Below are 25,350 nucleotides of genomic sequence, written 5' to 3'. Positions count from 1 at the left end.
ACAGTCTAAATGTATGGAATGACCAAACGCAGGTGTGTGTGTGTGTGTGTGTGTGTGTGTGTTTGTGAGTGCCGTGTGTGTGTTTAAAACATGTCTCTGCTTATCTAAACGTGAAGCGATAAAAGGTGTCTTGACCCCCTCTGGGCCCCAACACGATATTGGAATGAAGTCTCTGTAAATCAAACACCTTCTCTCTGGATGGCCTTCTTTACACGGACATGCAGGCAGTTGAAAAGCAGACCTGATGTGTACATATACTGTATTCACCTCTCCCGTCTGGATTTCTCGGCTGGATTTTTGTACATCAGCCACATGTGTACAGCTCTGGAACTGCTGTGTACCTCTGGCATGGTGGATGAAGATGATATGATCTGTGCCTCATCCTCTGAGATCATAAGCAGCTATCATATCTTGCTGGAAAAGGAGGGCTTTTTGTGTATTTTTGTTGAGCCTACAAACACACACACACAAAATACATTACAACATTGATTTCATCGATCATTTTATAATGAAATCTGTCCTCATGTTTTACCTGCTGATCCACTTGAGTCATGACATCAATCTGGAGTGGTGGAGTGTGTGTGTGTGTGTGTGTGTTTGTGTGTGCACTCAAATAAAACTGATATGTTGCCTATAGTATGGACATATATCTAAACGTGACATGCAGGACAGGACACTTCATTTTCCTCCTCATTCAAGACATTTATTCTAAATGAATCCAAACATTTTTGACTTTTCTACTTTTTGGGTTACATTATTCTAGTTACTGTTTTGTGTTCATTTCTTGTTTGGAAATAAAAAGACGGTCTTTTTCGTTCTGTGAGAGAAGGATTGACTACCTTCAGGATGGCCAATAATCATCAAAGTGGTGCAGGATTGTGCTTTGTGTCTCTCTGGCACCAAAGACACAGCAGATTAATGTGTCGGGTGTCGGGTGTGGAAAGTGAAGCTCTCTGCCGATGATCAGCTGATTGGATGGATCTTCCCAGGACTGTGAACTAATCTGTTACAGTACTCTCACTAGAGAGGTGGGTGTTTGTGTGTGTGTGGGGGGATGTTCACCTCTCTCTTATTACAGTCTGAGGAGGGTCCCTCACAGTAGCAGAGAGACACGGGGAGGCTGACAGATGAGAGAACCAGCCAGTCCGGGACTGAAATGATTAAAGGCTCGTCTCAGCCCTCTGGCATTGCTCTTTCATTTAACTTCTTTCACCGTTTGACTTCAGGGTCAAGACCAGGCTGATGGTCAGGAAGTGGAGCCCAAATTAAACAGGTCACATTATCTCCACCACACCTCATAATGTCTGATTTTGTAACAGGCCACCCCAAGCGTTGTTGACATGTCTGTATCTGAAATAAACAGCATCTCCAACTCATATCATCAAGAACTCAAGATGTTCAAGATGTTTTGTACTCATCCTGTACAAAAATGGTTAATTGCCATTTCTGAGTGTGCATTGACTAAATATTGCAACAGGAACCAATTTTCCTTTTCTATTTTCTGATATTTTAACATTAAATACTAAAAGTTCAACTTGAATATCCAAAGTAGGTTTTACTCAAATGTTTATTTTTATTTGATATTTATTGATGTATTAAAGGCCCTGCTATAACCATAAAATAATAGATTTTTACAGTAAAGGAGTTTTCCAGGGTTCCCAGTATAGACTCAAAACGCATATTGATCACAAAATACTGAAGCAGGAGGTCTCATATGAGCAGATTTCAAGTGTTAAAATGAACAACCTGGAGTATTGGAACAGAGAAGTTAAATAGTAAAAAGGGTTTTAATATGTCTTTATGAGGTCATTTACTCTAAAGAGGTAGTTTGGAACATCTGTCTGAGTTCTTATTGTCAAACACTGCACAGCATAATCTCACAATCCATCCAGCTATTTTCCCCATTATCCCCTCTCCCTGACAGGCCGACACAAACAGCCTCGGTGGGGGCTGATACCGTGTCAGCAGGGCGAAATCGCCCGTCCGTGGATGAGATGCTCGCCATCTGCTGTGTTTACACTCTCAGCCTTTTTCAGCTGTATTATTTTGACAGCCTTTGATGCATTAATGATTTCCCCCCCGTCTCTCAGGTCTCTGGGTTTGGTGCGGCCCTGTTTACTCGGGAGCGAGCTGCGCTCTTTCATCACAGCTGGAATTCCCCAGATTCTCAACTTCTTTTCGGAGCATGTCAGATAGCTGTGGAGTATGGAGAGTATATTTTTGGTGGTGTTTGTGAAAAGCTGTCATTGTCTGCTCAGTTTATTGCATTTGAACGTCTCCAGGCTGGTTCAAACGCCACTTCTGTGGATTTTTCTGCTCTTGGGCTCGAAGTTAAAAAACCTGTGAATCTTGAAGGTTCCAACTAACATTTGCTAGTTTGAGAACCAAAAATTACATTTAGAGATGCCGTTTTATAACAAATGTTCTGTGCAGACTGCTGTTATCATTCTGGCAGAAGAGGTGGCCAGGTGGGATACAACTGTGCACCGCAGGGTGTCTTAAAGAAGGAAAAATGGGACAAAAGCAGGGAGACAGAGATGGACGGGCGGCCAGTGCCGTCTTCTCCTCCTTCCTGCTGCTGAGGGTCCAGCTGTTGTATCGGAGCGTGCTGCTCACATTAAGCAGCAACAGGAGCGGAGAAGGTTCATCAGTCCCCAGAGTGTCCCAGCACCCTCAATCTGTCACCAAACATTCTCTTTCACACGTACACAAACACACACGCACGCACGCTGCCAACACATATTTGCTCCAAATGTCCAGTGTTCCTGGATTTTGCTCTCTTCTGTAGATGAACAGAATATTACAGCATTACTGACTTATTGCTACTGACTTTTCCTCCAGTGACATCAGCAGTCTGACATTTGTGGCTTTTGCTAAAATGCTTGGGTGATCATGGGATGGATTGCCGTGACATTTGGTGGAGGCATTTGTGTTACTGAAGAAGAAGAATCCTGACTGTGCTGGTCGCATAACATTTCCTCTTTGGCCACCAATATACATGCAAAGCTTGATATTTATCACTTCTTTTATTGCTTGTGGTTAAGAAAAAAATTCATTAAATTTATTTTCAGGTTTCTTTCTTTCCCACGTGGAATGTGCTAATTGAACAGAAATGAAAATACAAACTGAAAAGTTAAAACCCAGTAAATCTGGCTCAGTCTCTCTCTGTAGCTGTACTTACGAGCTGACAACTAGACCAAATTGCTCATTTGTACAGAGGTTTTTCTGACATCTTTGCAGGATAAGATTTATCTTGATCCCTGGCGGGGATAAACAGGAAAGAACAATCATGAAGACTGGTGTTTTATTAATAAAGCACATGAATTAAACACCAATATAGGATGCAGTGCAAACTAAAATAGACTAAAACTGGGGCATTGGCACTATCATAAAATACAGCATCCCAGTGGGATGGTGATGGAGCACTGATATAATGTGGCTCTTTGTCAGTGTGGCGACACCGTGCTCTTTTGGGTGACGTTTAGAATTTCATGGGAAATAAGCGATATTGAGACGCTAATCCTTCTATCACCTCTGCTTAGCTGGGCTGTTCCTGGCAAAGGCTGGAAGATGACGACGACCCCCGAGAGGTCGCATTCAGTGTTGTTTGTGACTCAGGGGACAAAGAAAGCCTCGGATGAATGGCTGAAACCTGATTGAAGTTGATTGTGTGAATGTTGAGCGCTCAAGTTCAGCGGTCTGAGCTGGGATCTCTGACCTGATGGTGATTTCTGCCTCCATGACAGCAGGCGTCCGCTCAATGACCGCCGTGTCACAGCATGAGAAGAAGACAAATGGCACAGAGGAGATGTTCCAGCGTGTATCACGGGAGACCAGGGACAAGTTCTGACAGTGAGAGTGTGGACGCAGTTATCACCAGTATGCCACAAAGAGACGTGACACATGCATGCAATTTTCCTTAACAGCCTGCGCCTCTCTCAATCTCTGTCCTTTACCTCTTTCTTTCAACTCTTCCTTTTGTTCCTCCCTCTTCTGACTTCACACCCGAAACCTCCCCATCCCCTCTTCATCTTTGCTCCCACCCCCTCCCATCTTCTATGCACAATGCCCCCTGAGAATCTTTGGAATTCTCTGAAATTCAAATGTGTCCTGCCCCTGAAAATGACTCTTAGTCTGTTGTTTTCGATTATTGAACCCCACCAACCAAACTTGTACACGTTGACTGCTGTTACATAGTTTCCCACCCTGCAGTGCTCTGCCTCCCCTGCCATCCTGACGTGCATATTCATCATGCAAACGCCGTATGTGCTATAAGTGCGCTACCATTAGTCTCCTTCTCCTGCAAGAACTGTGCTGTTTGCATGAGTAACAAGCTCTGCATGGCCACAATGTGTCTCTGTTGTCTTTAATTGTGTAGCGTGGCAGAGTTGTATGGAACTAGCGTAATTAACACCCTCTCCATAATGGGAATCCAGCCTTACTGTTTCTGATGTGTAAGGTTGTTACTTTAGTCCAGTCAAGATTTGCTGATTTATATCCTGAGCTAAAGTGTGACAGATTTATCCTTCATTTTGATGAGTTAATTAACAATGCTAAACCATGCTAGTCTACATAGATTGCATGTTTGCTAGCAGTCGGTCTGGAAACACAAGCATAGCTGGACTAGAGTTCAGCTCATGGAGCTCTTGAACTTTTTTAGGAGATAGGTAATGTGGCTGCAGCATGTGACCAGGACTGATTTCATCTTCAAGAGGGATTTGGGGTGTATCCAGCTGGGAGGAGACCATCACACCATGGAGAGCAGCAAAGCAAAACAGGGAGATGCTGGCCAGTTCCACACTGATAGATGAATGATGAATTCTTGCTGCAATTCAGGCATTAATCAGAATACTCTGCTGTGATTGAAATGCATTGGTGTGATTTAATGTCTGCTAGTCTGATCTAGATGATCTGCAGGTGCAGCAGTTTGAAAATAATCTCTGGTCGAAGAATTTGAATAAAAAGTGAAATTGCTTTGCAATGGCTGCATTGTAGACGGATCACCTGATATGTAATCTCAATGCTGGTGGAACTGGCAGGATACAGGATATAGACGTCAGGCTCCAGTGGTTGGACTTGCTCTACTGTGATGGCAGTTACACCTACTTGTATGTGACTGTCTTTTTTTCTTGGGTAGGGGGAATCTACACTGTTTGTGTAGAGGGTGGATGATGGTCGATGATGGTGTATGAGTCACAGCCAGCAGCCTTTGGTTCTCCATCTCTCTCTGATGATGGAAGCCGCAGTCAGCTTGGCACAGGTTTGATTTTGCTTCCATGCCAGAACTCTGAAATCTGAACCTCTCTGTTGTCCGTCTAAGCCTGAGGAGAGAGGAAGATACTGTGTTTTCAAACTGAATAGCAACAAAGACATCTAGACGGGAATGAGAGATGGGGGAGAGGCGGTGATTTACCAACGAGAGCTCGTTTGTAGACAGCTCATCTCTGTTATTTCTATAACCAGGTGATGGGGTCTTCACAGGATGGTGAAGGATAATCCCCGAGCTCACAGATAATTAACTTATACCCTTGCGGTGTCTGTCGTCCCACTTCTCTTCTCCAGCCCCACTCATGAGTAGACATCGATCAAAAAGCTTCGCTCTTGTTTATTCACTGAACTTCAGTTTATTTCTTGTGTCACATACTCACAATTCTGAGCATCTTCGCCTCTGGGGGGACAGGGTTTCTTTCATTATCACATTGTGGTCAGTACCTGGTAGAGGGGTTTCTGTGTGTGCGTGAGTGTGTGGTTGTGTCGGGTGTAACTTCATCCGCACTGTCGTTCTGCCCGTTACATCATCTGGCATCAGAGTTTCTGACTTGAAAGCTGATATTTGTGTGAAATAAACTCCAAACTGTTTCTGTTCTTTTGGACATTGTCAATCTCTGTGGTGTGGCAATTAAATCTTATTGGGACGCTAAACAACTAAGGAATGCCTGAAAAGTCTTTTTTTTTAAAGCCAATATTTTCTTAGCTCATAGGAATAAAGCAGTCATTACCCTGAAAAATTATCGAATGTTGGGATAATATGACACTGAGTAACTTTTTGAAACTAAAAATGTATTGTTATAAATTTACATTATCACTTATGCTCTCTCTCTCTTTCTCTCTTTCTTTCTCTCTCTCTCTCTCCTCTCTCTCTCTCTCCTCTCTCTCTCTCTCTCTCTCTCTCTCTCTCCTTCACACACAAACACACAGAAATGATCTGTTGTGCACAGTGAAAGCCAGTTAGGAACATTTCCTGTCAGTCACTGCAGAGGCTATGAACACCAGAACAATGGTACTGTATATGCATTTGTGTGAGCTTCTGCTTCCCCAAGTGTTTGTGTGTGTGTGTATGTGTGTGCATGCATGCGTGTGTGTGTGCATGCGTGCACGTTGACTGATGTTGAGCTCAATGTGCAGCAATGACGAGTCTATAAAGCAAAGATGGATAAACAGGCCTCCTTTTTTGGCCCCGAGTGTTTGCTACATAAAAGGCTACAAAATCATCGTGTGACACACACACACGCACACACACACACACAACACACACACACACACACGCACAGTTGGATTCAGTTACCTTTCTGTAATGATGGGACAATTTTCCACTCAACTGGACAACACTTTACTTTAGGGTGGTCCCATCACACTCATGAATACACACACACACACACGCGCACACACACACACACACACACACACACACACACACACACACGCACAGTTGGATTCAGTTACCTTTCTGTAATGATGGGACAATTTTCCACTCAACTGGACAACACTTTACTTTAGGGTGGTCCCATCACACCCATGAATACACACACACACACACACGCGCACACACACACACACACACACACACACACACACACATACTGGTTTATTTCAATGCATTGTTTTTACTTTATTGAGGATGAACTTTTACACAGAAGCTAAATGTTTCTACATATTCCTTCAGTTTCCCGGGCTGGTATATAGTATAACTGCATCATCTTTACTGTTAAAAAGATGTAAAGTTTATATCAAACTTTGATTTGTTAGAGGGGAAAAACAGAACTATATCCTTGAACTTTTTCTACAGAAACTCAGAAATGCTCTCTTGAATAATTTAACAGTCCTCTGGGTTCATCTTATGGATATTGTTCAGCACGGTTCTTGAGATTAAACGTTTCATCGCAGTCAGTTTGTTGTACCCAGAAGCTGCTCCGACTGTTATTATTGATTTTCAAATTTCTGAACCTGAGCTAATACACCCAACTCACACTCACTATCACAGCTGTGGTGAACGGTGGCCAAATGTATTTGGAAATACCCGAATATGAAAATGCTGACGTTTGGAGATTCATCTCTGATTCTGACTGAAATGCTCCTTCAGAGTTAGTTAATCTGCCTAATGTTTTATTCACAATCTTTTTTCTTCTCTCTTCTCTTTTATGCAAACAGCTCATAAAGAAACACTGCTTTTACTGTCAGATGGCAGTCAGGTGGCAGCACGTACATTTACAGCTGGTCTGGACACATTTCTACGGTCAATTTAGAGAGTTGTATTTATGAGGGGCAGCTGTGCCATCTGCACTTTAGCTGCAAACTTTAGGCTCCTTGATGATGGCTGAGATGATAAAACGCTGCCTGTTTGGAAGCTTCTGCTTTTTCATCCTTATGCAAAGCTGCAAAAATGCAATGTTTTTTAATGCAGAGGGATGGTGCAGTGGTGGAATCGCCTTCCTATCATTTATGTTCAACAAACACACCATATAAAACTCTCACCGTCCGTATCTCCTTGAAAAGAACAGGCGGAGAAAAGCTGCCCCCCTGTTATTCATGCATTTTTAAGGAAACTCCAACTAAACACACAGAAGTGGAGGCCACACACAGGCCGGCGTGTTGATCATGTCTGTTTTGTTTCCCTGATTATCAGAGAAGAGTCTGGAACTGTTTGTTGAGTTGTACAAACTCCAACTGGTAAAAAAAAATGGTCAAGAATGCTTCAGAAATAAAAATCCCCTGAGGATGTGTGCATGTTGCCACACATCTGTAGAATCTCGTTTTTTCATGTATTTGTCTCGCTTACACCCTGCGTGGGATAAGAAAGTGGCGAAAAAAGCACTCCCGTTATATTGTGCATTCAGCTTTAATGTACAGTGGTGTTTAAAACATTCATGTCAGAAACTGAGACAAGTAACTGTGATATAATACTTCAAATTCACATGCAAGTTACTTGGTGTTTTACAGTTTCAGCATGTTTAGCCTGTTTGTAATGATCTCAGCTGCACACCTTCACCGCTGCCCTTCATCCATAAACTGTCTGCCACTATCGCTCTGATCTGCTGTCCTAATGGTCGCCATTGTTCATGTCATCTCTGTCCACTGAATTTGTCTCCCGCGTCATCGGTCAGTTAGCCGAGCAGTTGGTGAAGGTCGGAGAAATAAGAGAAATAATCAAAACAGCCACCACACAGCATCACACTCCCAACTACAGACGAGGGAAGGGATGAAAGCGTGTGTGTGTGTGTGTGGGTGCTGGGTGCTGGGAGGTGCAGACAAAAGGCCTGTGGAACATCTGGATGCAGGTGATAGCTCTGCTCACACGCGTTACGAGCCAAATTAATCAAACCTGGTGGGGAGACTGGTGTGCGTCTATGAAGCGCATTAAGAGTCAGTCCATGTCCCGCACAAGCCTGGCGCTGACATATAGTCATCCAGAGAGGACGCAGGGATGGCGAGTGGAGCGCAGACAGAGGCAGGAGAAAGTATAAATCAATGTGTTGACTTGAGCAGGGTGACTGCGTTCGATACTGGAGTCCGTCCCGGTGAGAAGTGAAGCACATTATGTTGTTGCCTTCTGAAACTGTTTCAGTCCCGCTGGGTGCACAGCTGCTCGTGCTTTGCTGCTCTTCAACAGGAGTGCAGTCAGTGCACAGACAGATATGGATGTTTAACATGTAAAAAGCTGTGCTGTCAGCTGATGCCAATATATGTAGTGGTTAGTCGAAGTAGCCCCCTTTTTCACTGACATTACCAGGAACTTTTACTGCCAGGAATTTCTTTACCTTTTCCACTGCACCACAATAAATGTAGTCAAATGAGGCTGATGCTGTATGAGGGAGGGGTAAAAGGTCTTCAGGAGATCTCACGATCTCGCTTCACCGTGTGTCACATACAGTTAGTTCTGCCAGCCTGTCGGCTAGTCTCCCATATTCCTCGATCCCCACCACTTGTGACACATTAAGCATAAATGTGGGTGTGCGGGAATGCGGAATGCCGCAAGTGTGTTCAACCGATCCAGATTCCTTGCACAGCCTTTTTCCCCAGGTAATTTAGTTGGAAACATGTCAAGGTTTCTGGGTCGAAACTGTGTTCCCGCGATCGAAAGAGAGGCTCTTGTAAATACATAAATATATGAAAGAAATATTCATGCAGACACCCATCTGCTGTCTGTCTGATTTGATGATATCCACCATTTCCTGGGTTGATACGTCAGTTCACAGGGACTTTATGGCTGCATATAAACGATGAGGGAAGATGACCTGCTGGGAGGGGGATCGGTGGTGTCCCACTGTTCTGTCCCATGTTAATTTGATTGTATTATAACAGCATCGATTTTCTCCCCTGCACTCAGGCTATTGACGCAGAAATATATCACGCTAACTGCAGAAGCATGCCGGGTCAGGAGTTTATACACCGGTCAATGTGGCATCGGGAGGAAGATAAAGCAACCATTCACTCTCCCTGCCTGCTAGAGGAAGATGAGTGTTTTCCTTTTCAGTGTCCATTTTTCTTCAAGGAAAACCTTTTAAAGATGAAATGGCAAATCTACTCAATGTCACGTTTCTTTATTTCCATCATGTTTATTTTGGGATCGAATGATTTGTGGGGTTTCAGGTGCATTACCAAAGTAAACAGGGCTGATTTTATTCAGTGCAGTAGTGTTTTTTCCTCCGCACTGGCTGCCCTCCTCAGACAGATGGTTCGTTTATTGTCATTATTTGTCTCTCTGTCTTTGTACCATCCCTCCCTCGCATTCTCTGTCTGATGATGAGGGCAGGTAGCTCTGACGGCTGCAAAATTGAAGCACACCTTCTATTCCCCTTTCCTCTTCCATCTCAACCTCCTTTGACATGCAAAGGTTTTAATGATGCTGAAGCTGGGACACGATCCAAATGGCAAACACTTAATTGAGAGGAATGAAGGGGAGAGCAGTGTTCATTTAAACAGAGGAAGGAGAAACACAAAGGGTCGACCTCATCTTCCGTTTCTCCTTTTTTCTCTCCCTCCCCTTCAGCCACTTGCTCAGCAGGGAATGTAGGAAAATTTCATTAGGTGAGGTGAGGGATAAATCAACATGACAAATCTCGCCGCCTTCTGTAATTGTGTTCTGCGCACCTAAAAACAGACGCAGATGTCGCCAAGGCTATTGGTAAGCGATACAGGACTTGGATTGGATAAATTGTGTGTTGCCGTTGTGTTTCTTGTCTGTTTAATCCCAGTTTTATCAATCACATTGTGAGAATAAAGATTTACGATGGCTGTGTCCACAGGCCTGACCTGGTAATGAACCTCTCATTAGTGGCATCATTTGTTGGCACGTTTCAAACTGTAATCACACCTCAGGGATAAGCCAGGAGATCTGGTTGAATCAATGCTCCCTCTCTGTCTCTGGCTGAAGCTGTGTAGGTTCTCCTGCACTGTGTCAGGGTTAATAGGGTGACCCACCTTTGCTTCCCTAGCAGTGCTGCTCTACAAGCTTAGCTCCATCCATCACTCCCAGGCAACCTGGCCTAATTTGTGATTATGTGTCAAGCAACAGGCTATTTGTTCCAGATTCATTTATTCATCCTCCAAGTGTGGCTTCCACAGTGGAGGGTGGATGAGTCCATGGTGATGTTGGGATACGGTGTGCATCACCTCTTCTCTATCATCAGGCCACACGTTAGCCGTTAACAACCAGGAGAACATCAGCGATGCCTGCTGGCCTATGTCTTCATCTCTGCTGTAATTGTGCCCCATAGACAGGTCATCACTTGATATTTAGGGCAATATTTTCTGTCTAATATGAAATTGAAAATCATCAGAGAATGTTCTGCTGTCTAACTGCCCTACTCATCTTCTCCATATTAAAGCGTACCCTGAGGTTTGGAAAGCCAACCTGTTGATTAGCTTAATGTTGCCCGGTAAGAACGCTGATATCCTCCTCCCATCTGGGTCTTAATTATTCTATTTCTGTGTTATTCCTGAAAACTGCTGCAGAGTTCAGGCCCTTGTTGCCTTGCAGCATGGAGACACACGTCTGTGTAGAGGTGCTCTGACTCTTGCTTTTCTCTGTCTACTCTCAAATGGAAACCTAACAAGCACGGAGGATGCTGAGGTGAATATCAAGCAAACAAGTGCATCCAAGGCCCGTTCCTTCATAGAACTGCATGATTTGAAGGGTATGTGAAGAGACCGATATTTCCTCACAAACAACCCCCAACCCCGTCTCTGCTGTTGCTCATATTTCAAATGGCCTGGTTGAATGATTAAGTGGTTCTTTGCTGATTTGTTACAGAGCTTCTCTTGCCTGATAGTGCTCTCATCACAGCAAATGCTTACAGGCCACTAAACAGTAGACACTGGTGTTTCGGGCAGTTTTTTCCTTATGGCATTGGTGTATTATTTGTATGATGTTAATTGATATATTACAAAGATGAATGTATTTAACTGAACTCAGGTAGGTGATTAATCCATTGTTTTAACCAAGGTGTTAAGTGTCTAAAGGCACCATATCAGCTGCATCTGTCTTCTTCTCTCCTTCTTCATCACTTCCTGTCTCCACTTTGCTCTGTCCTCCCAGATGTGCCACATTATTTCCACAGCTGCTGTCCCTATTAATGTTCACCGTCACAGCTTGCACACTCTCATTTGAAGTTTTTTTTTTAGTCCCCTTAGCGTGTGTGTGTCTGTGTGCAGCTGTTAAGTTTCCACTTCGTAGTGAAACTATAGCAGTGGTGATGGGAGGAGGGAAAAGCAGCAGATTTACTCATTCATGGAGATGTCATCAGCAGCCGCGCTCATGCTTATCACTGATTTGCACCCAATGGGACACACACACACACGCACACGCACCCCCCCCCCCCCCCCCCCCCCCCCCCCCCCGAGGATCACAACTCCTCTTGCCATTTAAAACATCACCAACTAAGGAGATTTTAGTAATCTCAGCTCCACAATGGGCAGTTTTCCAGCCTTGGCCAGTTGGGCCTGATGTACAATCAATAAACAAACAATATGTTTTTCACCCTTTTCCAAGTGTCCACAGCAACAAAGATTAGTAAAGTGACTATCAGTAGAGCACAGGTTTTGGATGGATTGGTTGTTCCTGTATTCTGTATAACCTTCATTGAGCGTCATCTGACTGTGTTTTGTTTCATAGCAACCGTTCCATTCTGTACTCCTTCCCAGCAACAACCCTGAAAAGGGTTGAAAAGGCATTGCAAATTATTTTCATATCCTGTTGGCCCCACTTGTTCCCTGATTGTTACAGAGATTTTTGTGAAAGGTTCATTTTGGAATGCTTTGTGTATTGTTCCTGAGGATGTGCACTGTGGTGGCCAACGTGTGTCCACAAGCATTTCCACAATAAACTCCCCCCCCCCCCCCCCCCATACATAAACAGGGTGTTAAAATTTTATGACTTGGTAATGGTTGGCTGCCGGACCACCCCTGAACTGAGCATTTAAAATAGAGAATCCACTAATAGTGATGCATATTTAATTTTGTACTGCACACCCATTAAAGATTCATTTGTTTACCTAACTGCTCCCCCTTTCTTGTAATTTGGACCTTCTTCTTAATATCTAGGTGGTTTTATTGTGTGCTGATTAAAGTCTGCAGTAATTATTAGAGTCATTAGTCGCTAAATTGATCTGTGTGATTGTAATCCTGCATAATTGTACCTCCTTTTGTATTTGATTTTGTGTGTCTCACTAACTACAGTAGCAAATTTAAAAACGTGCACATGCATTTTGGGGTTTAAGGTTTAGGCTACTGCCTTAAGTCCCACTTTCATGTCGAGCATGGGCGAGTGTCACAGTCGTTGGCGCTAATGTTTGCTACTATATGAGAAACATTGATTCACACCTCTGTGTCCTCGCAGCCACAGAAGAAATCAGACTTTGTTGTCAGACTGATGTGATTGGCGACTAAATTGGCTTCCATAATGTAACCATTCTCCATTTCCGAGTACCCTCCAGCTTTATCGACTTCTAATACTGAGTTGCGGTTGCCTCTTTAAAGCACCAGTTGATTGAGGATTTCTGTAATCAACATGGAAAAACTGCCAAAACAACCTCACTTTAAAGAGTGGGAGGTGACGCCTGGCATTACTCCTCCGCTCTTTGTTGCTTTGAGACTCATCATTTTTTTGAGAGATACACACTCTTCTTTCCGATTACTTTCTGCTGCTTGAATATCTGCATTCAGTGGTTGTCATACACTCACAAACAGAGCAAAGGGCAAAACGACAGGGGTCGACTGTTTGTATTGGGGAACACAGTAGTATGGGGACACACACAGATAACAGAATAACTGCAAATTGAACTCTCTCTCTCTCTCTCTCTCTCTCTCTCTGCTTCACTCCTGTCATGTAATCACTCTATCGTCCCCACTGCCTGTGTCGCTTCCTCCACTTCCATTGGTGGGATTTACGTTTTCCAAGAAAATAATCCTCCACTGTTGTGTAGGAGCCCACCGGCAGGAAGAGAGTTGGAGGAAGAGAAAAAGACTGAAAACACACTGGGCGGCTGATAAAACAGGTCAGAGCCAAACAGGGAATGAGCAGGAAGTGGAAAGTGAGATTAATGTTTCTGTATTAAAACAGACAGACATCAGGGAAGAGAATGGAAGAGAAATCACAGCAGAGGCAAGAAACCAAGTTGGCCGGAAGACGTCTAGAGGCCATTCATTCCTCCTACACACCCTCCTTAATTAGAAAATATAATATTGAGAGAGGACTGAATCGGATTAAAGGCAGGAAATAATGATTTTTATCTGTGTATTATGGATACAACTGTGGGACTTTTCCAGGATGTCTACCTGGAGTCAAGAGCAGCTGCTGGAGGAGGGGAAAAAAGCCTCCGGCTGTGATTTTCACAATTGAATTTAGGCAAATTGTCAAGAATTCTCTTGCATTATTAAAGCCCCTATTAAAGACAGACAGGAAAGAGTGTCCATTAACAGTAAAGTGGATTTAGACCCTGGAGGGACAGACAGAGAGATGGAGATTCATCACAACAAATGTTGAATGTCACAGTTATTAGGTTGATGTATGATGGCAGACTCACCGCACATAAATTTGTAGTAGTGATTCAACAATATATTTATCTTTCTGTCATTTTGTCACAGACAGACAGACAAAGGGACGAATAGATAGATAGATATAGTTTCTCACGCACACCCTTGTGACCCCCCCATAGGAAGGTCTTTGGTTTGCTGCTGGTACTTCGTGCTGACAAATCTCTTTTTCAGCACTTTCACGTGTACGTCGAGCTTCCACAGTCAGCACCAAAGTACTTTCCCTTGCGATTAAAGTCTAAATGGATTTCTCAGCCAATAAACTGTCTGCATTCACAATCACCTTGAGTCTGACTGTGGACAGGACACCATCTTTATATAAATATATCACTCTTCCTCCTTGCAGGACACCATTAAGTGAAGCAGTTACTGCTGTGATCTCCTGCTCAGATGAGGCTCTTTGGAATCCTCTCGGCATGAATGAGATTAATGTGGATGTTGAAATTCTTCTGGGAAGCAGACACAGAAAAACACTCAGAATCCAGTGGGAGGAGTTGGGCAGTGCCATATGGATCCTCACCAGCTTGGGTTTATTCTGAGATTTTAACAGCTATTTCCATCCTCCTCCCCTCTCCCAACTCCTGTTTTTGCTAAATCCTACAGATTCCGTCCTCTGCAGGTCAGCTGCTGATCTCATCCCGTTCACAAGACTATTGCATATTTTCAGCCTTTCTTTATTTCCTCCTTCTGATGTGATAAAAAGCTATTTCCATGCCACTTCAGAAGAGTAAGCTGTGTGGCAGGACGATTATTGTAGCAACTGTCACCCCAATACAGAGATGCACACTCTGAAAGACACACTCTTCTCATCTCACAGATGGAACTGGAGGTTGCGAGTGCCTCATGTGAGCTTTCCTTGTCCCCTCCCAGGGGGGTCTTCAATATCTGTTATGGGTGGGTTTGAAGGCCTGCGCCATGTGTCAGTCAATTTTAATCATATGACCGTGTCCCAGCCCTCACTGTAGGAATGCCGGCCTTGTGCATGCTCCTCGTGCTGCTGTCAATATAGCATTTTCAGTCACTTTTCTTAACAGAGGACAGTCAGAAAGGCTTTGTGTGTTTCAAAATTAATAGATTTTCATGTCAGTTTGCAATCAATCTGCCTTTTCCTAAACCCCTCATTTTCTCAACTCCTCCTTTACCGTCATTGTATCTTTTCTCCCCCCAGTGGGAAACAATTACCAATGATCGCCCCACCATAAGGGATGAATCCTATAATAGCCTGAGGTGAAAGAGGTGTGTTTGCCCACAGTTTTCTTTCCTTATTTGTGCAAAAATTACACGCGTTGGTAACTGTGGGACAAAGGAAAGCTACAGAGAGGGACCTATTTAAGGCTGCCATGTGAAATGCTGCAGAGGGGGCCGCTGTTTTGCATGGCAATAGGCTGCTAGTTTGTGTTCATCTAGTCATGGAGCTGGCTGGCCATCAAAAGGGGGCTGAATGTGAAGGAGGCCGGGCCCGAACTCTCCATGGCTAATTGTGTTACCCAAAGAAAGCCCAGGCCGGCCTGTTCTCAGCCATTGAGGAGCAGAGGCGTGGGTTTAAAGCCTTTTCAGGGACAGATAGAATGGTCCCCGGAAGCTGAATGGACCCTTCCAGAAACTTCCAGTGACTGAAAGACAAAACGAGAGGAGGAATGTGATTATTGGATTTCCCAGAGAGTGAACCCTGTTGGCAAACACACAGTTGGAAGCGTTCACTGGTGCCTCACAAATACTGATACTGTCTCAGCTGAATGCAAGGTGGTGAAGCATTCACTCCATCTAACTGGAAAAACACTCCTTGGTGCCTACACTGCTCACAATGAGCTTTGGATTAGCGTGTATTGATCCCTGATAGGGATCTGTGTTTACTGCTGTGCTTGTGTGGCTTGGAGTTGAACTCTTTGTAGGAGATTTCTGTTAATGACCTTGTTGTCTTTCCTCCACACATAGAAGGACCCGTTCTGTTCAGCCTTTCACCGAGTGGTCATAATAGGGTCCCTGAAAAAGCTGAAATGAGATTTAGTGTACACAGGACAGGCTGGTAGTGTTGAAGGTTGGAGCACCAATAACCTGCTGTTCTCTCTCAATCACCTCTTCCAGCGTGTCTTTGCTGACCCGAGACACTGGAAGATTTAACTGCGGATACCCTTGAGTCTGAAGACTCTTGCTATTTTATGTCTTTTCTAACCTTAAAAAATGTTACACTCACTCGCCAATACCTCAGTCTGTAATCTCCATCCGTCTCTGTTGGCCAGCAAATGCACCCCAAGAAAAACATAATCGGATTTGGATGGCATTAAATAGCGAATGGCTGCTGTCATTGGTCAACCTGTTACTAACCAGGTTTAGAGGGTAACGGACCATTTGTCAAGTGTCACGGCTGAGGCTCTAACAGCAGATACGGACATAAACTCTCCGCTTCCTCTCCGGTCTTGCTGGAATTCTCATAAGCTTTTAGATATGGGGAGAACTGCCTCATTACATTTGCTGTCAATCTGGACACATGCGTTAATGTGTTTCCTTAATCTAAAGTGACATTTTTAAATGGAACAGGGCCAAGAAGATAACCTCGCCGAGTGTGTAAGTGTTGTTACAAGCTGCTTATTATTGACTGAAATTTTACTCAGTGGCACAGACCCCTGTTAGAAACTATCGGTATGACTATCAGGTCAGTATGAAAAAAAGATACTGAAAATGTACAGAAAAGTGTAAAAATGCTGCCCTACTATAGCAAAATAGCTACCTGGAAATAGTGTATACGTAATATTTCATTTGGATTGAATTATAATGCGCAGAAAAATCTTTAGTATTTGAGGGTTGGCTAGAACACATTTCAGTATAAATACTACCCCAAAGACCTTTAAAACACTCGCAGCAGATCTCCTAATAACAGTTCTGGTGACATCTCTGACGTTGGAGGTACGAAGGGTCTATTTTTTTAAAAATTTATTACCTTGATATTTACTCTATGAAGCTTTCAGGAAATCACTGGAATTTAGAAAGCCACTAAAACCAAATTTGTTTTTTTACTAATTTAATTTTTACCAATTTGACATTGTGACTCTGATTCTAGGTTTTATTGATACCAGAGATTCGCCTGACCCTCACCTGCAGTCTGACTGTGATCAGTGTTTCCTGTTGTCCATTTCCTGCTGAACCGTGTCCTTGTGTTCCTTCGCTCAGACCCATCCGTTCCAAACATCTGTGTTATTTCTTCTGGAAATGAGAAATATGTATCAGATGCAGAAAGATGTCTCATTCATCACTTGCTGCAGCTGTCTGAGTGTCTCCCAACTGAAGACAGACAAACAGATAGTGCAGAGTATCTTAATGACTGACACTGTCATCACAGGCGGTAGATGTTAGCGTCACAGGAAATGACTAATGAAAAACTTGAAATGAAGATACTTTTCTTTTACATGTGCCAAGTGCAAAAAGAGTGTTTCCTTTTGCTGATTTGTGTGGTTTGGGAAAGAGAAACGAGAGGCTTCATCAATCATACAACGTTTGTTAAAGGTTATGTTGTCACATCAGAGGGAGAGCAGTCAGCCTTAGCCATGCAAATTTTTTAAAAAGCAATTATCCTTTATCATCAACCAGACTGGTCATGACATAATTAGTTTTATTTGACAATTTTGTTTTCCTGTCTCCTGAGATTAAATATAGAAGACAACACTGCCCCGCTGAGACTAGGAACTATAAATATGCCACTGGATTTCAGTTGCGGTAGTATGTAGTGTTTCAACTGCAAATATCACTTTCTGGCTTTAAAATGTGAACAACTTAAATTAAATGAACTATGAGGATGTTTGTAACTGCCAAACATTGGGAGGTAAAAGGTTTTTTTTTTTCTCAGTGACTGTTCACCACAAAATGTTCTTTAATATTTACAATTAATCACACCCCGACTCAAAGCGGTGAAGTTTTAGGCTTGAGATGAAGTTTAACAGCTTTTTAACTAGATATTGCAGTTATTTTGGTTGTTTTTCTGTGGAGTTTGATGACTTAAGGAGGGGGAAAAACTAATCAAAAGCAGCAGACACATCCTTGTTACTGTTTTCTATTATTATACGGATTACTATTATTCAGATCTAGAACATCTTTAGCTTACTAATTGCCCTGTATGTTCTAACTCATAATGTTCACTACTTAAACTCAGCAGAGATAACCTGATGGCAAAGGCTCGACCTCTGGGACAAAAGTCCTCGTTATACCGAATGTCTTTGATTGGTACATCCTTTGCTGAGTTTGGATAAGGAATCTTCTTATTACATTTTCTAATATATTAGCATGTGGCAGTTTTGAAGGTAGTTCAAAAGATTATTTTTTTTTGCAATTAGATTAAATCAGACTTTATTTTAGGAGTTGGAGAATATTACAGATGTTTGAAGTTCAATAATAGATGTCAGACGTCCAGACTGCACAGTCAGCTAAAATGGTTCTGAAGTAGAGGCTGACCAGGTGGCTTCTTTTCTCGCCGTGAATCATCTAATTACCTGTCATCCCCCTTTGTTTCAGGGACGTCACACTGGGCTTTAAAGGCTGCAAAAAAATCTGAAAGAGGGAAGGAATTATGGAAAAGAAGGTGTAAAGAGAACGAGGGGGTTGAGAGACTATCGGAGAAGGAGAGAGTGAAAGCCAAACGAAAATCCATATACATGATTTATACCATTGCGACTGCACGGGGGAGGCAGAAGTTATCTTTTATTTATGAGGGCATCAGCGGCGAAGCGCCCAGATGTTAAGCTGCAAGCGGATCTCCTTTGAGCCAGAGTTGCTCTATGCTGATGTAGCTGGAAGGAGGGCTGTATGGAGCTGTTGTTAAAGATACGTGCCGCCGACAGACGAGGCTTTGTCATCAACCGGAAGCTTTCCCACTTTGGCTCTGAGCTGAGCAGAACCCTTTAAAGTTCCGTTGATTGGGAACTGTTTCTCAAAGTAAGTGTTGAGTGCTGATGGAGTAATGTAATGGCCGGGCTCATTTTTCACTCTTCCATTATTTATCTGCGGATGGCGAGGCACTTGTTGTCTTCTTCTCTGTCAACAGCTCATCAAAAAGACGCTGAGGATTCATTATGCAAATGAGCCCTCGATGTCAACCTCTGCAAATCAAATGTGAGATCCACACGCGGAGCGCCGCCATCATCATCAATCTAGCCTCACATTAACACGGCCTGCATATGAAAAACACGCCTCGTGTCCTAATAGCACTAATAATGATGGCCGATAACATTGCTGCAGCAGGCGGCAGGAGGAGGGGGCTTTCAGCACGTCTGCTCTATAGAGGGCTTTTTAATAACGGGGCAGTACCAGTGATAAATGCCCAACAGCCCCGGGGTCCAAATGCAGAAATCTGCGAACTGTAATAGACAGGAAAAGGTCATGGCGTGGCCGGGTTGCCGAATCCCTGCAGCGGCGCCGCCAAAGCAACGGGCGTGTTGGTTTAACTGTTGCTTTGGCTGGCAGCCACATTTCCAGCCCCGTGGAAGCTGTTTGTCTGTTTAATGGCACATTATTACTGCGCTTTGAGGGGGCTTTTAGTGAAGAGCGTGTTATGGAAAGCCAGGTTCTCCTTGATCTTTATAACAATACCCACATGATCTCTGTAATATAAAGTAAATATGAGCTGTAGAAACAGCTCACTCACTCACACAAGTTTAGTGTGTGTGCAGAGATACATTGTTTGAGGGTGACCGGGAATCTGCCCCTCCACCTCTGCTCCATTATCCGAATTGAAACAGTTAGTTACAGTAAATGGACGGCAGTAACGATGCACTTCTTGGCTCCCGAAGCAGGTGCCCACATCATGAAGCACATTCCATTCCGGTGCTTTCTTTATAGCTCGCTGCATATTAGCAATTACTGAAAATGAAAACCTGTTTGCCAAAGTCATCTAAACTGCCATTTTGGGGTAGTTTTATGTGCCCTTATTTCCCCCAATACACGGAAGTGAAGGAAGGAAGTTATGATTCCAAAATATTATCAGTTTTCCACCTGAGTAAGCAGGAGTGCCTGGACCGTTGTATGTTTGATAACAGAAACCCACCTTCATGTTTGCTCTGTCGGCTGCTGATGAAGTGTAACCTCTCAGTCCCTGACTGCTGCAGGAGCGCCTGAACACAGCTCGCTGAGTACAGACAGTCAGACAAAGAGCCACTCCCTGCTCAAGGCTGCTGTGCAGCTGTTACATGTGGAGGAGAAGCTGGAATAAAATAATCATCTGCAGCACAGGGGATGCAGAGCAATATCCAGACCAGACATTATTGCTTACCTGCTTTCAAGGGACTCCTTTCAATATCAGGAACTATGAAACACAATTTTCCTGTCTAAATTAACATGGACAGATGTCTCCCAAAGTCACTGACGATAACCATTTCTGTCTGACTGCTCATTACTTCATCGTCCAATTTAAAGAAGCTTAGCAAAAGAAGTTTATTTCTGCATTAAGGCAATAATATATATTGTTAAAATCATCGATCTCCAAGGGTCCAGCAGGCATTAAACCAGCAGTCCATTTGATGTTTTAGCATTAACATTCTGGCTGACTGTATGTGCAGACACAACCACAGTAGGACAGTGAGTGTTTAAAAAACTGCCAGTAATGTGACATTAAATGATATTCCTTATATGTTGGTCATGATTCTTGTTACTGCTATAACTTCATGCCGTTTCTGTGTGTTTTTCTACATTGGTTTTAAGTAGATTTCCAATGTTTCCACAGTCCAAATTAATTTACAGCTGCTCTGCCTTTGTTTCTCTGCTGTTTTAGGCTTCTACCATTAAGTAGTATCTGCTAAATAATTGAAAAGGATCTTACATATACAGTTTTACTTTGGTTTTTGGTTTTCATCAAACTCCAAAGTGCTACCCGAGGAATAAAACTAAAAAATCACTACAACCTGGTCTACACTGAACATTCCTTCAATAATAATGTGTTTGAAAACCTCTCACCATTGGAAATGTGGATGAAAGATGCAGTTATTGTGGGCTATTTTCTTCTAGTTTTTGGCATAAATTTGTATACTTGATCAGTATGACCATCCTAAACACTCACTCACGCGTACACACACAACAGAGGACATCTGTTTCTGCAGGGATGCTCTTATAAGAAAAGCATTCAATTTTAAAAGTCAGATAAGATCTTGAATTATTAAACATTTCATTTTCCTTCAATAAATATGCATGTGATAAATTCAGGTATATGTAATGCCAACAGAACCTGACATTAATCTCCTTTTTCCGCTTCAGAGCTGCCCTCTGCCACCTCCTTTTACTTTCAGTGATCACAAACCATCGAAATTCTGATAAAATCATCTGCTTTTGTGCAACCTGACTGCACTCCACTAACTACAGCAAATACTGCTGTAATAATTATGTTCATGAGTGATCAGTGCCCCATTCCAAAGGCCACTGATTTCTGCATCTCAGCAGTTTGAAAACTCAACATGCACCAGAGCATCTTCATGCTGAGTTTGGGAGATTTTGGGATCGATGCATGAGCGCATGTGCTATTAAATCATGTCTTTGTATTAGCACATGAAGTCTGAGACAGCAGTAATTTGTTATAAAGAAAGTGAAATGGTAACAGCATGTCAGTAGAGGTGTGCGTTCACCTGTATTAACATGTATCGTTTCATGGTTGTGAGCTCCTGTTAGTGATTGTGACAGTAGCAGAGACAGAGCTGGAGTCTCGCATGCACACACACCACTACACACTCTCACACGTTCACACGCTCGTGCACTGAGCAGAGAATGTGCTGTGTTGCTGAACTCTCTCTCATAATCTCACACGCTTGCAAACATTTCATGTGGTTCAGTCTGATTTCATTAATGTTCATCCAAGTTCAAAGAAGTGAAATCTGATTGAACAAGATTTAAAGAAGCACACACACAAACAAGTACACACGTGCACACAAAATCCAGGCAACAAGACTGAGAAAAAGCCACCTTTAAAGTTGGTGGCTGCTTTAAATTAATTTCCCAGCGTTTGCTTTGAGATGAGACAAGGTCATGTACATTTTCATCCAGCACTTTAAGCTGCTTTACAGCCCATCTGTAGACACACTTCCTAAAAGCAGGCTTAAGAAATCTTAAACTCAAGCCCGAAAAGTCGATTTTGGTGTGTGGGTGTGGAGGTTTGCTTGTGTATCTGGTGCTAATCCACTGTTGCTGTGGTGGGTCCCTACTCAGTCTGCTGGGTGTTTTACTGCCCATTTTCTGCTTTCCACATGAACGTGGGCATTGTGGTCGGCACTATTAAAAGCCAAGGTTTGTTCTGGACTGAGGTGTCTGTCAGCATGATTGGTTGGCCTGCTGTAATCGATGGAGCCTGGCCCGCAGACCGGCCTCCTAAATCCATACTGACGGATGGGAAAGATGAGATGGCATTGGGAACACTGGCTGCGACGACAACCATTAAAAGCATGCAAACCCCCCCTTTAAACAGCTCCATGATATTTTAGACTCATCAATCAGCTGGTGAGCGCGTGGTATTTTAACTTAAACCATGCATGGGTAATGGGCTTGGCAGGAGCCATACAGATAACAGGACAGCAGTGCAGAGAACAAGATGGGGGTGGCTCATTATGCCGTGACTTTGCCAACAGGCTGCAGCTGGATTCAGAAGCATCTGGAGCATCCTCCATCACAGACCCACCTCTCTTTGGAGCAACAGTCTGGCCTGGTCCAACACAGCCGGGTGCCAAAGCAGATGGAACATTGGATGCAGACAGGCTGGGCATGAAATGCAGGCAGGCAGTGATGTGGCTGAAGCACGTGGACAAGCATTGGCTCATACCAAGTACACTGGTCATATTGACTTTGTGAGGAAGTGTAATGCAGGATTCAAGGCTGTTTATTTTGGGTGATAAATGAGCAGGGATGGGAAGCATGCAGGGACTTTCTGCATAAGCTCATCATCAGACCAAGGCCCGAGGCTTTGAATCACATTTTCTTTTACTTAAATGCACCTAAGAAAGCATATTTTGAGATTTTCATTCTCAGATAGTCTCACGAACATCTTGCAAAGATTGGGTTAGGGAAAATTAACATGCATTTTCTGTAAAAATCTGCATTTAGCACAACTTTAAGCATAATTCATATTATCATACCAATAAATTATTCAACATTTCATTAATCCTAAATCAATGGTCTAATATGAGCATGAAAAATTCTAACATATTTAATGCAAATATATTCAGGTATTCGCTCTCTTTTTCTTCTGTTCTTTATTTCTAATAATAAACCCCTGAAGCAGATTAAATTGACACTGATTGTAAAGTCACATTGTACTTTACACTTTATAATATCTATTTTATATCCACTTTCTCCTTGCTTAGTGCCTGTTCATAACAAACATCTCTTTTGACAAGCCCTCATAGAACAGGTTAATATTTTTTTTGCAGATTAAGGCCTTTCCTGAAGGCTCCAGCTGTGGTCCTGCCTCTGCAGACGACACCATCATTACAGGCAAACATGCAATAAATTCATCACATACTCGCTAGAAGACAATTATTACGTCAATACGCCACAATCACAAATGTTGCTGCTAAGGTTAAAGTTGTTAAAGTTACACAGGAACTGTTGCAGAGTGTGAAGGTGCATTCATTGGTGGGAGGATTTACTGTCCCTGGACCTGAGTTTGACAGAGGTCAACATTTCCGAAGTGCCCTGGATGTTGGATTCATCTTTGTTTTCTATAGTATTATTATGACAGTAGTGATTTTGTGTTGTCTTTAGTTATACTTCAGCAACAGTCAGCACATCACAGCAGCCAAGATGTTAAAATCAGCAGTTAAGTTTAGCCTAAAATGCTTAGAGAAGAACATGCTAATTAGGGCAAATGCAATCCAGAAACACAGCGAATTGCATGTGTGTAATACTGTGTATTTTTTGGCGAGTGTTAGCTGGACCGCATGAGTCTTCCATCATCTAAAGAGCAGACATAAGCCCAAAGAAAGAGAAACAGGAGGTAGCCACTTGTGTGGGCCGGCTGGACTATTGGCGCTTAAAAACAGAGACCGTATCACGGTCTCATCACTGAGACCTGAATTATAAATGGAAACGTCTGATTGGCTGCCTGGTCCTCTGGGCCTGTGCTGTATTACAGAGGCTCAGCAGGGGATTGTGGAGGAGAGATTGTGATGGTCTCAAAGCTGCTTTTTAGTGCATGCTAATGGCTAATTAGGCTTTTCATGAGTAAGGCTGTGTGGTTGTTCTCATTACATGGTACTCAGTACTCCCAAAGGTCCACAGCATTATGCTGATGGTGGGAAGAGTTGGTCCTGACTTTTTGCATCTGATTAAAACAAGTCTTTGTCTACATTTTGTAAACTTGACACTTACTGTATTCACATCTTTATCATAGCATTTTAATCATTGCAACTCCTCCAGCTCTTCCTATTTGGCAGCTTAAAATCTCCCAGACACGAAAGATGTCTTTGTCAACTTAACTCTACGCCACCCTCAGGGTCATTAAAATACTGTCTGTCAAACATCCTCCAAATTAGACACAGTGCCATTACACTCAAAAGGAGTGTGTGTGTGTGTGTGTGTGTGTGTGTGTGTGTGTGTGTGTGTGCGTGCGTGCGTGCGTGTGTGTGTGCGTGCGTGAGTGAGTGAAAGAAATTGCATGTTGCGGGGGTTTCATGCTGTTGCTTAGTGATAAAGCTGTTAATAGCCTAGCCGCTGAAGTTATGTTTGTGTGCTGCGATAAACATCACATTTATTGTGATAATTTACACGAGGGAACCCCAGCCTGATGCTAATGGGACTCTTGTGTGTGTTGCAGGTCTGTCACAGCTTTAAATTCTTGTCTCCTTGTGTCACTGTCCTGAGAATCATGGGTTTTCCAGTCATGTATTTGGGCTGATACAATGTCTGAAAGGCCTTAATGACAAAGACTATACCTGGTTCTTAAAGCCTGACTCCTCAGGTGCACACCTGGTTTTGTTGTCTGCCTCATCGTCCTCCAACTTACAGCGTGACAACCTCACCTATTTGCTTGACCCAAGCTTTGGAAAAGCCAAACCCTGGGGCTTCAGGTGGCACAGACCT

General features: G+C 43.1%; 1 protein-coding gene across 2 annotated transcripts in view; it reads left to right on the top strand.

Moving 5' to 3' along the window:
* LOC130537230 (LHFPL tetraspan subfamily member 7 protein) overlaps positions 1 to 25,350 on the top strand; it is a 65,454-nt gene that overhangs the window by 25,581 nt on the left and 14,523 nt on the right. The window contains exon 3 of one of the 2 annotated variants that reach the window (XM_057053846.1): positions 22,902 to 23,064. The exons of the other annotated variant lie outside the window; for it this stretch is intronic. Within the exon in view, the coding sequence (XP_056909826.1) occupies positions 22,902 to 23,038 (137 nt within the window). The 3' untranslated portion in view covers positions 23,039 to 23,064. Of the gene's footprint in view, positions 1 to 22,901; positions 23,065 to 25,350 lie in introns of those variants that run through there. 2 annotated transcript variants of the gene reach the window in all.

The sequence above is a fragment of the Takifugu flavidus genome, chromosome 14 (assembly GCF_003711565.1).
Source record: "Takifugu flavidus isolate HTHZ2018 chromosome 14, ASM371156v2, whole genome shotgun sequence".
NCBI classification, from domain to species: Eukaryota; Metazoa; Chordata; class Actinopteri; order Tetraodontiformes; family Tetraodontidae; genus Takifugu; species Takifugu flavidus.
This window is presented reverse-complemented; position numbering and strand designations above follow the sequence as displayed.